The following is a 14,984-nucleotide window of genomic DNA, read 5'->3' on the forward strand; positions in this document are numbered from 1 at the left end:
CGGGTGATATCTGTAACCCTTGAAAAATTTCTTCCTCTGGTGACGTCTGCAACCAGCTAAAAAATATCGTCTTGGGGGCGTTTCTTGCTGTTTTGAAGACGAATCTAATCTCTTCTTCGTGAACTTTTTGTGATTTTTTGCTGCCCTTCTTGCTGGCTGGATAGGTTTCTCAGACTCTTGGTTGGTGTCTTCAGAGCTGCTAATGCGAGCTTGTTCTGCTTGTAGGTTCAGCACTGTTACTTGACTTGGGGGGGTGATGTCACCCGCTTTTAAAAAAAAATCCGTTTCAGAAGGTAGACGATGTTTTCTTAATCACGGAGGTAGCTCTCCAATTTATGTAATGAAACATCTATTCTAGACTTTTGGTTGCTCTTATTTGGTTGCGACTTCATGTCAGATGTTTTCGGGAAAGAGTAACTCGCAGGTTTTTGGCGGTAAAGAAATAATCGGCAAAGTTTATGCTTTTCTTGAGTTCACAAGGTCATTGAGAACAGACAGCATCCACTTGTAACTCGAGACTCTAGTTATAAAATTTTGCATGCTAACCGCAGAGTATCTTCTGAAACACGCCGCATCGTGCTCTTCAGGAACTGTCTATTGGTCGCTAGAGACTCCTCTCCAAAATTCTTGAACGGTTCCCAAGCATAACCTCCAGGGAGCGCAGTTTCTTGCACAAAAAGTTATCCTGCCCCAATATCAACATCAGTTCCAACCTAGAAGACCACTTGCCTCAGACCCAAACCCAATTCCTGTTCAGACGCCTATTCTTCAAATTGCCAGCAGGAATTGTCTACAATCAGCCCTCTTAAAAAGCCCTCTTCTTTCTTCTGATATAACAATGATAGCCATGTAGTCGAAAAACCCCTCCCCACACCCCCCACATTGCACTTGCTATACAGACAGATTGCTTTTTGGTTAGATGTTCTGGGAAGTTGAAGTGGTTAATAACTCTCCGGTGTAGTTGTCAAGAGCAAAAGAGGTCTTTTACTTCTGAGAAATAATTTCTTTCGGTATTAAATTTCAAGAAGAATAGATGGCAAAACTCAGAATACAGTTTGTCTACACTTTTATAATCAAGATTTGATAAAATTTGAGGTAGCTTTTCATTTTTTGAAAGAAAGAAAGTCAATTTTGGTACGTAGTTTTAGCGGGGAACCGAAACAAAGAGAAACGGTTGGAAAACTTTTTAATCAAACACTCGCCACTCGCTTTTTTTAATTACAACACAACATTCTGGAATGAGAAAATTTGAATTCTTTTCAGTGAAATTAAGGACAAGGCATGTGCTGAAACTTATTAGTTTAAGTATGTGATCCAAATATGTTCAAAAGTGTTCATTTTAATCATACAATCATCAACAGTCACCCGTACCGAACCCCCAGAGCCCATCAGGCCTGATTAAGAGATTTTCCAGAGGCCAAGTCTTGGCAGAGAGATGCCAAGACTTGGGTAGCGGAGCCAAGACTTGGGTAGCGGAGCCAAGACTTGAGACATCTCTGGGCAGAGAGAGGCCAAGACTTGGGTTTTTCTGGGCAGCGCAGAACCCAAGTCTTGGGTTTCTCTGTCAATAGAAACCTCAGAGATCGACTCTGGAGTGTTCTCTTAGCAGCCTTGTATTTGACATGTTCAGACTCTGAATCAGGCCTGGGACCTTGCCTGATTTTTTTCTGAATCAGGCCTGATGGTCTCTGGAGGCTCAGTACGGGCAGCAAATAATTAAGATAGAAAAATATGGCACAACTCAAGCAAATTTTTGCTTTTTTAAATATAGCAAAAACTCTATTTTTTGTACTGGAAAAAAGTGGGATCTCTAAATAACGGAGCTAACAATAATTGGAACAACTTTCCATATTATTTCATAATTTTTCTCTTCCCAAATTTGTCCCACTTTTCCACCGAAGACTACTCAGTCATTCTTTTTTCTTAATGGATTCACGCTTGAATATCAATATAATCATTTACAATAACTTACAGCAAAACTGTACACTGCAGCTTACAGCATATCAGAGTTCTCTTGTTCAACATCTGGTTGACGAATTAAAATGTATTTTGAATATTATTTAGCTTTCGCAAGTATGGCATATGTTTAATCTGAAAATTATTGAAAGTTGTAACCAAAACCGAGACATCATCTGCAAAGAACGCCGACAATGGGGGACGAGTTACTTTTATCGAAATAAATTTAGCTGCGTCCATTTTGCATGAAAAGGCATGATGCTAGGATAAAATGTAATTTTTCTAAAATATCTTTTCAAAAATTGTTGTGCAACAAACAATTTGCATTAAATGTAAGATCTTGAAAAAAGTTGGTTTACAGTCGCCGTAAAAGAATCGAGTTGTCATTGTTCTTGTTGTTGTTGTTGTTGTTCTTGTTTTTGATGTTTCCCCGTCTACTGTGATGATGATGTTGAGAACTGCTCTTTGGCTACAATTGAAGAGTGACCTATGATGATCATTCGTCATCTTTGCCCTGAAACACATCAATTTAAGTTGTCATTGTAGACGAATTGTTTGACAAGCATGAATGTATAGTATTTTTAGACAACTTGCTTGGACTCAATGTCAGTCTTAAGCAGTGCCGATTCACTGAAAATGCTAGTCTTGGGTCAGTACTGACAACACATACATGGAGACATGGACCTCAAGGGTGACAAAAAGATTACTTAAAACAGACAATAAAACTGTTGGTTTTAAGTAAATGTGCACTCTTACATTTATTTATGTAATATTACGCATTTTTCCGTGTAAAAGAGAGCAGATGGTGAGTCAGTGCAACGTAAACAGACAAAATAATTTTGTGTAAACAAAAAGGAACGAGAACAAAGTGCTGATTTTTTGTGAACCGACAAAAAATGTACAGCTACACCATTTCCCATGAAACTGAACCTTTATTTCGTGTAACCTTTTATATATTAAAAATTTCGTTTAAAACATGAGCACCTTTTAGAGTGTCATTGCAATTTTACATTACACTTGATTTAGTTTTCAGGATAGGTACGTCAGTTTGATTTTTAAAAAACTAATTTTTATGTAAATCTGTTGTTAGAGTATACACTCTTGTAAATTAAGTTGTGATCATAAGATGAAGCTTGAAATGATAGCTCAATATAAGAGATCATAGCAAGACTCTCGCAATGTGGACCAGTTGGCTCAGTGGAGAGCACAGGATTGCAATCAATTAAGAGATTGTGGGGTCGCAACCCACAAAGGTCGCAAACTTTACTGTCACTATAATGGTGTTGACATAAAATCAACATAACGTGCTGGTAGTTGCTCTATAATCTGTTATGCGTAATGTTTTCATTCAACGTTTTCCCTTTAACTATGCCTTTAAAAACTTTTGGCTTATACCTAAGAAGTCTTAATAATGATTTTGACAATTCTTCAAAAGTCTAAAGACTTGAATTAAGACGTAATCGGCACTATTCTGTTAACCCAAGGCGTCTCATTTAAAAAAAGAAGCACTGATTAGGATTTGAAACCCGTACTACCAGCTCTCTGCTTTGGAAAAAAGTTTTCAAATGTAAACAAAACCATGCTGATTATTTAAATTTTGGATCAAATTTTGTTTGGTTGAGAAAAAAGCTAGGTTTACCCGTGCCTTTGTGCCATAGAAAATCAGTACTGAATTATTGAAATTACATTCTGGATTTCTTTCTGACCAATTTTTTGTTCATTTCATGATGTGCTATTGACAGAATTATATTCAGAATGATTCATGGGAGTATCATTTTGTCCCTAATGCCCTCTATCTGATCAGAGGAGAGTGGGGATCTGGCTTCCTGGCTGCCAATGGAGTGTCGGAATGCCAATGGTGTTTGCGGGAAACATAGTAGGCTTCAACGTAGGGTGTTTTCCTTGATTTTGCTTATTTTGCGGAAATCATTTTATCTTGTGAGGTAGGAAAATTTGCTTTTCGAAAATTTCAATTTCATTGTTATGTCTAGAAGCTTTCTCTGACTTTTACTGTTCATGATCTCTAATCTGCCCAGAGAAACTTCAGACAGGATTTGAATCAGGAGATAAGGTATTTTGTCAGTCATTGTTCTGTTTCGCCCGGGCCGAGGTGTCAACGCTAAAAAACGCAAAAATATGTAAGATTGGCGTTGAATGCGTTGAATTTATGTAAGATCTACGCTTGAGCGTGGATCTTACATAAATTCAACGCATTCAACGCCTATCTTACATAATTTTGCGTTGAATTTTGGCGTAGATCTTACATATTTAGCGTTGAATTTTAGCGTAGATCTTACATATTTAGCGTTGAATTTAGCGTAGATCTTACATAAATTCAACGCATTCAACGCCAATCTTACATAATTTTGCGTTGAATTTTGGCGTAGATCCTACATATTTAGCGTTGAATTTTAGCGTAGATCTTACATATTTAGCGTTGAATTTAGCGTAGATCTTACATAAATTCAGCGCATTCAACGCCAATCTTACATAATTTTGCGTTGAATTTTGGCGTAGATCTTACATATTTAGCGTTGAATTTTAGCGTAGATCTTACATATTTAGCGTTGAATTTAGCGTAGATCTTACATAAATTCAGCACATTCAACGCCAATCTTACATAATTTTGCGTTGAATTTTGGCGTAGATCTTACATATTTAGTGTTGAATTTTAGCGTAGATCTTACATATTTAGCGTTGAATTTTAGCGTAGATCTTACATATTTAGCGTTGAATTTAGCGTAGATGTTACATGAATTCAACGCATTCAACGCCAATCTTACATAATTTTGCGTTGAATTTTGGCGTAGATCTTACATATTTAGCGTTGAATTTTAGCGTAGATCTTACATTTTTAGCGTTGTATTTAGCGTAGATCTCCCATAAATTCAACGCTTTCAACACCAATCTTACATATTTTGCGTAGAATTTTGGCTTAGATCTTACAAATTTAAGGTTGAATTTTTTTTCAGAATTCCATTAAAGACCACTTTATGATTTCAAAAGTTTTTCAATTTTTTTTTCTCAAAAAGTCCATTTTTTCACTGTTTCGACCCCGATACTTCACAGTTGAGAAAAGCGAAGTCAGCAAAAAAACCACTTTTTAGTGCTCTTTTATTGTTCAAAATCCATTTGAGACCATTTTACGGCTTCAGAACTTTTCCAGGTTTTTTTTTCGAAAAATCATTTTCACTGTTTCGACCCCTATGCTGCAAACGTGAGAAACGTGATATCAGAGAAAAATCATTTTTTAGTACTCTTTTATAGTGCAAAATCCAATTGAGAATTCCAAAAAGTTAATTTTTCAAAAAGTTAATTTTTTAACTGTTTCGACCCTATACTGCACAGGTGAGAAAAATCCCTTTTTAGTGCTCTTTTATAGTGCAAAACCCGTTTCAGACCATTTTACGATTTCAAAACTTTTTCAAGTTTTTTTTCGAAAAATTAATTTTTTCACTTTTTCGAACCCGATACTCCAAAGGTGAGTAACAAGAAGTCAGAAAAACTCTTTTTTAGTGCTCTTTTATAGTGCAAAATCCAATTCAGACCGTTTGAAGATTTCAAATTTTTCAAGTTTTTTTTCGAAAAATTAATTTTTTACTGTTTCGACCCCTATACTGCACAATTGAGAAAAATGAAGTCAGCAAAAAATAACCATTTGCTCTCCTACGGTGCAAAAACCATTTCAGACCATTTTGGGAATTCAAATTTTTTTCAAAACTTAAAAAAAAATAAATTTTTCCCAGTACTTCTCACATGATAAATGCGTTGAATACGTTGAAAATATGTAAGATCTCGGCTAAATTCAACGAAAAATATGTAAGATCTAGGCTAAAATCAACGAAATATATGCAAGTTCTACGCTAAATTCAATGCAAAATATGTAAGGTCTACGCTAAAATCAACGCAAAATATGTAAGATCTACGCTAAATTCAACGCAAAATATGTAAGATCTACGCTTTATAAGGAGTGCGGCTCTTAAGGAAACCAAGGTACGGTGGCGCAAAGGTAGAAGAGGCGACAAGTAAACAGGAGGTCAGTGGTTCGAGTCTCATACCCAGAGTTCTACGCGTTGATTTTTTGTAAGATCAACGCTAAATTCAACGCAAAGATATGTAAGATCTACGCTAAATTCAACGCTAATTATGTAAGATCTACGCTAAATTCAACGCTAAATATGTAAGATCAGCGGCAACTAGCGTTGACAAGTTGGAAAATTCACCGCCATTTCTTACATAATTTTGCGCTGAATGCGTTGAATTTTTGTCTTTAAATTCAACGCATTCAACGCAAAATTTTGTAAGAAAATTGCGGTGAATTTTCCGACTTGTCAACGCTAGTTGCCGCTGATCTTATATAGTTTTGGCCAAATTCCTCGGCCCGGGCGACAATAGGCATCAACTATATTGTCTGCCCTGTGCCAGACCAAAATTTTTATTTTGTCGGGTGTTACAATGTTTCAGCGATTAAATTCACTGAGAACAATGTACGTTTAAGTCAGAACTAATACTATATCACTCGGAATCTCAGTGTTCCTTTTAACTGCAGTTAAGATTATTGATTTTATGTTGTATGTATGGTATCGTATATCATCAATCTACAATTTATATTTTTATCCTTATACCTAAATTAAGTTATCACTGATAAAAAAGAAATATTTTTGGGTTTGCGAGCTCCTCAGGGGATTCAGTAGTTGATAAGCTGCAGTTCAACGTACCCTCCCGTGTTGAGAAATTCTTCGGATTTAAACATAAGAAATCGTCGGTTTTCGTCGCTTTTACTTCGCCAAAACCGATCAAAGCCTTACGTTTTTTTTCGTCGTTTTGATCGGTTTTCGTCAGTATATTAACGTAAGAATCGTCGGTTTTTGCCATTCTAAAAATCTCACAAACCGGACAGTCCCTGCCAGGATTCGAACCTTGGACCCCTATATTACTAGCCACCTTCTCCTCCACTGCACCACTTGTCCCTTAGTTTTACTCTATTTCTTTTGTATTTAAAACAAATTGAGACTGACAATACCGACAAAAACTACGCTAATCGACGCTTCTTACATCAAATACCGACGAAAACGTGGATAATCGACATTTCCTACATAAAAAACCGACGAAATCGACAAAAGTCGACCAAAAACGACAGTTCTTGCTTCGATTTTGTCGCAATTTCTCAACCCGGGCTATCACAATTCAATATACCTCATCAGCATCAGCGTTGGTGGTAGGGTCGTCGTCCCCTGGTTGTTCGGTGCTAGGATCCTCGTCCTCTGCCTGGGTGGCACCACCCTGGCCCTCTCCCTCAGCCGTGGAGGTTTCATCCGCCCCAGTCTCCCCTCCTTCGCCTCCAGATGCAGACATTCCAGCTGCACTAGAGGGTGCTTCGGGGATCGCCGCCGGGACATTGGCTTCCGATTCCTAAAAACGTTCACAGAAAATTATTATCGAAATTATCACGTTCAAATAGGAAAAAAACAAGAATTGGCATCAATTCAGTGTCATCACTTTGCAGAGCTGGAGATTTACGTACTGATATTTTGTCACACCATGGCCACTTTGTTCGAAAATGCTGCAGTTAGTGAAGGCTGCAATCTATTGCTTTCATAAAAGGTTATGGGTATACGATTGAGTGGCATGCCAGCGATATAATAGCAAGGTCATGAATTTTTCTGATAATTACTGCATGTAATGCAGTAATGCAGTTCGCTGCATGTAATGCAGCGAACAGAAAAATTTTTCGTTCGCTGCATTACATGGCCAGTTTTCAAAAAACTCAAGTATGTATGCTCGATTTTTTCACGTTCGGTCACGGCCCGTGTTCTGAGTTTAGAGTTGTAAGTGTGTGTATAACCTAGTTACACTAAGGGAATTTTGTTCAAATTTCATTCGAAATTGAATAAATGTATACTCACTTTTCACAATGCGTGTTACTTGGGGCTTGCGTGAGAACTTGGGACAACATTTCGCAACTAATTTACAGGTCATAAGTCACTAGTTTCCACACTAACTATAAGTTACTCATTTCCACGTCACCCTTTCCCACGGTTACAGTTTCATGTTACCGAAAAGAAAGAAAGCCTAATTATAAACCAGTTTCAGAAGCGTCCCTCTCAAATCTAATGGTGAATTAACAAGACAGTAATTTTTGTGCAATTATCTATAGCACCGTTCACAAGAACAATTAACTCTTTGAATTTGGTCTCAGTTAATTATTAATAAAATATAAAGTTTTAGGCTAATTTTTGCTGAAAATGGTGGAATTGGGTTAAGTGTATTTTAGTTACAAATTGTTCGCTTTTTTACAAGATATAAGTAAACATATTTCCACGTTTTGCGTAGCTATATTCCGTCGTTAAAAATGGTATATGGAACGTGGAAAGTGGGACCAAATTTGATCAATCCTTTCCACTAAATGCATATTTTGTTGAAATTTGTGTCTTACGACATTTACCACGTAAGGTGCTTTTATATTTTGTGGCTGCAGTCACAATCTGCTCCCCCAATGTGTCTTTGAAAAAGTTTGAATCCAATAGTTTGTAAAATCAAATTTATTCTGAATCTGTCGTGTAGTTATAAAGATGATGACGACAGCGTTTACGGGCACTTTAAAATTAGTGGTGCCAATTTAATAATTCAACACGCAAAATAACAAGCAGGCTCGGTACTGTGCGTTTGCACATTAAGTTCCGACCCCGCTCATCTAGATTTTTCACTTAATTGTCTACCAAATGAGGAAGAGATAAAAAAACTAACATATCAACATATCGTTCAACAAACTACTAAAAAAATAAAACAATCTACTCTAGAGGGTTTATGAGACCTGTGGCTACCATATTAAAAGTACCAGAAAAGACGGCAATAAAAATCAAATCGTTACAAATATTAATTACGACCAAAATTCCTTGTCCATTTTTTGAAAACCACTAATAACCAAATCAAAATGGCATCAGAAAAAATTTATACTCGGAAGATTAACCGGCGCTTTTTGCAACAAAATGTGGGACTTTTCCTCAATGCGATTTGGTAACAAGTTGACTAGAAATAAGCAAAAGTGGCCAAGTTTATTAAAATATTGCTTTTTTTAAAAAAAAAAAGAATTAAATTCGAACTGATTAGAAACTTTACGCATCAAATGAAGTCATTGAGAGAGTCTTTTATACCTCAATAGAGAGCGACTGAGGCCTTTCATTAACCAGGATATGTCATACGACTACAAAAAAACAACAAGTACAGGCAAAAACGAAAATTTTGCATGAAAAATTATGCACGAAAACGATGTCCCCCCAATCAATTAAATATTAAACTGATCACAAAAAACAATAAAAATCTTCGTTTGCCTTTTTTAAAGGCAACAAAATTAGTACGTCAAATGACGCCCATTATTGTGATACTGTGAAAAGAGAAAAAAACCTGCAAAAAAGGGGGCAATTATGCAAAAATCACGAAAATTGGTTTTATGAAAACTGGTTTTTTCCAAGAAGAAACACCATTTGAGGAAAATAAAAACGTTATGAAGAGCAAATTGTATTTCAATGGATAAATGATGTGAATTGTATATAGAGGTGCTTAGCTACAATTTAACAGAAATAAAATTGGCAGATCTCAAAAATCTATCTTTTTTTTATTAAAAACAAATATTTTCAAAATTCATAGCCAACAAAAGCTTTCGAGTGAAAAAATAGAGAGTTTGTGTTGCAACTACTTGGAAAAATAATTGCTACTGCTATTAATGAGACTAAATCATAAGACTATAAAATAACATAGCTGAACTAATAATTTTCACAAACAACTTTACGAAACCACAGTTTTGCAGCCATTAAATTTATAAGACATCACCGCGAGAATATAACATCTGCATTTGCGTCTCCTTTAGCCACCAAAGCGTCTTTTTGTAAAACGACTATCACAATATGACAACAAAAAGAACCATAAAAACTGAAAAGTATCTAATTTTCACAAAATACTTCTGAAACAAATTGTTTAAGCCATGAAGGCATCATTGAAAACGCTTAAACAAAAGCAAAAATTATTGTTTGATTCAACCAAACAAAAAAATTCTAAATAATGAGCCTTATTTACGAAAATGATACAACATTGTATAACACGAAAAAAAAACGCGAACCAGAACAAAAAGGGTTAAGCTGAAGAAAAGTATTACACATTTTAGAAATTTAATTCGAAAGTCAAAACAACCATTAACTATTTACCGTTATCATCTATTAAGTTCATATTTATTTATTTATAGTTGGCCACTGAGACCTTTATATACACAATATATTGCATATGACAACAAAAATTAACAACAAATAAGGGCAAAAATAAAAAAAAATTCTACCAAATTTTGCGAGAGAACGGTGTCGCAGCCCCTCAAACCATATGTTATGAAAACAAAAAGATGTTCAGTTTCAGATTTTGTCAAGTTTTTTTCAGTTAGATTGTTAAATGTTGTTACAATTTACAAAAGAAACAAAAATAACAGAAAAAATGGGAAATTATGCACAAAAATCAGAAAAATTTGTATGAAAACTCGTAGTACCAAAAGCAAGAAAACCTTCTGTTAAAAAAATCAGCCACAACATTAGTTTTTGTTCTATACAGAGGAGAGATCGACTTGTACTTACTGAGAATAACCAAAATGTTGACTAAAATGTTAAAAAAAATTGACAAGTTCAAAAAATCACAGAAATTTCCCTAAAACAAATACATTCAACAACATACGAGACGTTAGGTAACAACCGAAACAATTGAAAAGGTCCGTTTGCACCTCTTGAGGAAAAATTTTTGGATCTTTGATTGGTTAATTTTTAAATTCAGACTGCCAGAAGAATAACAATTGAAGGCAAAAGACAAGAATTCAGTTAAATTTTAATAAAACTCTTCCTCACAGCCATAAAAAACCTTTGGTTCTCTGAAAACAAACTATATCTACGTTTGGCCTTAAATTTACGTAAATTAGTGCGATCATTAACGGAGCCGTGAATAAAAAATATTGTCAGTAATTAACATTGAAAAAACAAAAGCAAAATATTTTGAAAAAGGCAGCATCAAAATATAAACCAAAAAGTCTCTGATTCTAAGAATCCATGATATTGTCGAACCTCTGCCTGATTTTGTCACGCACCGAAAAAACTGACCAAGTCTTCCAAGTGATGCGAATTAGACCAATTGTCGCGTGGAATTCTTCGAATATTAAAAAAAAGAACGATGCACTTTGTATAATTATCGAGACAAATCTGCAAAAAACGGCAAAGTTTTAATTCCAGAAGACTTTCAGGCGGCGCCAAATTGCAACTATTGCTGTGTTTGAGACTAGGGAGTCTGGTTTAAGGTTTCTGGCTCACTAAGTCTGGCAAACTACAACGAAGTGGACCAAAAAAGCATATTTTGTGCCATTTTTGATGAAAAAAGTTTGAATTTTGAAAATTTTATCAAAAATATTAGCGAAAAAACCTTCAATCAAACAAATCAGCAACGCTATTTTATCTCTAGCGGTAACAACAACACTATGCCGTTTAAAATTTTAACTTATTTTGAACTATATTAGCGATGTTGTGCCAAATTTTAGCAAAAGTTACAGAAACTGTGAACAAAAACAGTCGAATGTTCACAAAACCTTAAACCTCGATAACTCCCTGTAAAAAACGAAAATCGAAAAAATGTTTTTATTTCCGTATTCTAAGCTGGACGGGCTTTTCAATGATACCACCCACAATTCTCTACGATGAACATATCGATCGGCCAAAATTGACTGAACAAAAAAACCCAGTTGAGTATATAGTTCCTCCTCTCCACTAAAGTGGGGGTCGGAACAATAATACTTTTAGTATTGTTCTTTCTTTGCGAAATCATGGAGCACTATCATGGGGACTGTGAGACCGAGATAAATATTCTTGGTAATTTCACAAAGAAGATTTATGTAGTAAATTGTTTCTATGCAAACCCACTATCGTACCGACAAGTTTCTCCAGAGATTGGTCAGAGACAAATCAAACATTAAATTTAATATACTAGAGCTTATCTGTACCAGTTTTCCCCAAATTTTCAAAACAAATATTAAATCTAAAGTTCTAAGCGCAAGAACATAATTTTGCATTATTTTGCATTTTTTTGCAACCAAAATGACAATAATCCATAACATCTGTGTGGTATTCACTGTTTGACTACTGACAATCATTTTAAATAATTCATTATTTCTGTTTTTCTCAGCAACCTTTTAGAGTATTGCTGATTTTTTAATTCTTTATTATAATTACCTTAAGTTGTTTGTGATCTTTCATGATAACATGAGAAAGTTAAACCAAATATGACTTAGTGTGATACTAATTCTTTTATGGAGTTCATCCCATGGTTCTTTCACTACCAAATTAATAACGTTTCCTTATTTCCTTTCTTCTATTAATAGCCCCCTTGCAACTCTAATATTGGATGGAATGGAAGTGGTTTTAAGAACTTTAAAATAAAATTTTGTAGTTTATCGGGAAAAGTATTAACGTCGGTATGTCAATGTCATGCAATATTAAATAGAGCGTTGAAAAATGGGAAATCCGTTTGACATGCAAGAAAACTGGTTCTGATCTCCAAGATATTCAACAATTTATACCTGTCTAAGTACGGAATTATGAAAGAGGTAAGATTGCGTTTATCTCAGTTAGTTCACACTAAATAAAGTTAAGGTAAATTTACCTTAACGTAGTTAAAGTAAACTGATGCTAAGGTGAAGTTAAGGTGTTTTTTTAGGTAAAATTACCTGAACTTTATTTAGTGTGAAAACTAATTGCCTACAGGGTTCTGAAGCTGCGCACTTACTACTATTCTTACCCGGTCTCTCGCTTTCTCAATGTCAGAAAGTCGAACCTAATAAAACCAGGATTACTTTATAGATGTAGAAATATTCATTCACTCGAGCTGGCCAGGGATTTACGTTCTAAAACAACTAATGCTTCACAGAAGAGGTGCAAAAAGACTTCTCAGAGCTAGTTGGCAGGGCATTTTTTAATATTGCTGCAACATTGTAATTGAATACAAAATAGCCCTTTACCATTATATTCGAATAGAATTCCTTCATTATATGATGTCAATGGTATGGGCTGCCGGCTCGTGATTAGAACAATCGTTTATTTTTTGAATGCCAATCTTCGAAATCTTACTTCGAAATCTTTTAAACCTATAGCAACAAATAATTAGTCACCTATGTTGGATTTAAATTCCGCTATTGCAAAACCATAAGGGCGGTATTTCGTGGATGCAAAAATTTTCGAATGATTGCTCGCTAGCAAACTCAAATCGTAGAAGTTTTGCGGCTCCGTAACGTTAAAACTCAGTTCTCCCCCCAAGCACAAAATCTCCCCAAAAACCTTAAAATTAGTGTAATCATCGCCCTCCCCCTCCGTTACTGTAATCATAGAAGGCAACATGGTACCAAAAAGCTGCGTACAGCAAAATTGTCGCCATTTAAGTGTCACTTTTTCTCAAAAGGTTTGATTTGCGCTATGGCGTGACAATTTACATGGAGAAAAAACCCAATCGAAAGCTAGTACACAACATGCATGCAAACAATAGCAAAAAAAGTAAGAGGTTCAAAGCGCCAGCAGCCAACGAATTGTGCGAGTTCTTCGAAGAAATGCAAATAAATTTCTTGACAAGAACACAACACATGCGGATTCAGACAAGCATTTACTTGGAGTACAATACAATAAGATAGGTGGGAATTGTTTGCTAGATGCTCGAAGAAGCTGAAAATTTCTATATAACTTGGAAATTTCGAAAACTTTTGAAAAATTGCCCTTTGAAGACCTTAATTATCAACAAGATGATAATCCTGTGCATAAGTCAAAGATGATCATCAAATTCCTCAAAGAAAAGGAGTGGCAGGTTCTGTAATGTTCTCAAAATAGTCTCGATTTGAATCTAATTGAAAAATTGAGAGCACATTGGAAGCAGCAAATAAAAAAACAGGCAGTTCTTTTGGAGACTTTTGAAGCAAAATTGTCTGAAATTTGACTCAGAAGTCGTTAGAAACTTGTGTGACTACTGTAAAAACAATCTATTTTAGAAAAAAAGGCATGGTGATCCGTTACTAGAGAATTGATTCGAATTCAAAATATTGTATTATTTGATGCTTGTAGTGCTTTTGAAAAATTCGCTAGGTGTACGTAGCTTTTTGGTACCATCGTGTATGATGGGATGCCCGTCAATTTAATGCAAGCTGGAAAAAATTTCCACAGAAGAATACCTCAACAATAACAGAAAAGTGCAGTAGGTTAGAAAAGTGTGGATAAATGAGTGATAAATGTAACTGACCAGTTTGATGCCAGTCTGTTGTCTGCTGAGAGCAGTGAAAGATGCCTCCCTCTGACTAACAACTTCCCTGATTATTCCTGAAACAAGAGATAATAACATTATTGTGCATATGTACAATGATTGTAACTTCGGCAAAAAATTTATGCATAACTTAAAACAGCATCTATTTGAACAATTTAAATTGGGTCCAATGGAAAGTCATGTGATCTTCAAAGCTGAACTTGATATCATGAAATGATAGTCTGAAATTTTCAACATTTTGGATGGGCGAAAGGGAACCCTTAAATTATAGACTTCAGTCTACCAGTTCAAAAATTAAACTGATTTGCATAACTGTAATCAAACTTAACAGGTCAGAAATGAAAAGACCTAAAAACTTAACTCTTATCCGATTTCTTAAAACAAAACAGTTATTGCTTGCCCCTCATGGTTAATATTTGAAAACTGTAATCATGGCGAACTGAAATCTTTGACTTCGGCTATATTTTTAATTAGATTGTCGTCTTCTGAATTTCTGCTAGGCCAACAGTGAGGGGAATCTGTCGCCCAGAAGATCGAACAAATTTAATTAAAACCAAAGGTATCAAATTGGTGAAGCAAGCGTTAATTTGTTACTCTGCTATTTCCCCTCTTCCACTCTTGTAAGCTGTTGCAAATTAGATTGTCTTGAAATAAGTTAATTCACAATGGCGCTCGTAATATCAATTCTAGTTATATGGATAACGGATGTAAGA

The 14,984-nt window shown here is 35.2% G+C and overlaps 1 protein-coding gene across 1 annotated transcript; it reads right to left on the reverse strand.

Moving 5' to 3' along the window:
• Window positions 1-2,230: 2,230 nt before the first annotated feature.
• On the reverse strand, window positions 2,231-14,327 carry LOC142354958 (uncharacterized; the record flags this gene model as incomplete). Its single annotated transcript, XM_075407290.1, has 4 exons — window positions 2,231-2,470; window positions 7,153-7,368; window positions 12,769-12,804; window positions 14,251-14,327. Coding segments are annotated over 4 exons (347 nt in total), but the record flags the coding sequence as incomplete, so codon positions are not given.
• Window positions 14,328-14,984: the final 657 nt, after the last annotated feature.

The sequence above is a fragment of the Convolutriloba macropyga genome, unplaced genomic scaffold, assembly GCF_964194025.1.
Source record: "Convolutriloba macropyga unplaced genomic scaffold, txConMacr16.3 SCAFFOLD_1233, whole genome shotgun sequence".
NCBI lineage: Eukaryota > Metazoa > Xenacoelomorpha > Acoela > Convolutidae > Convolutriloba > Convolutriloba macropyga.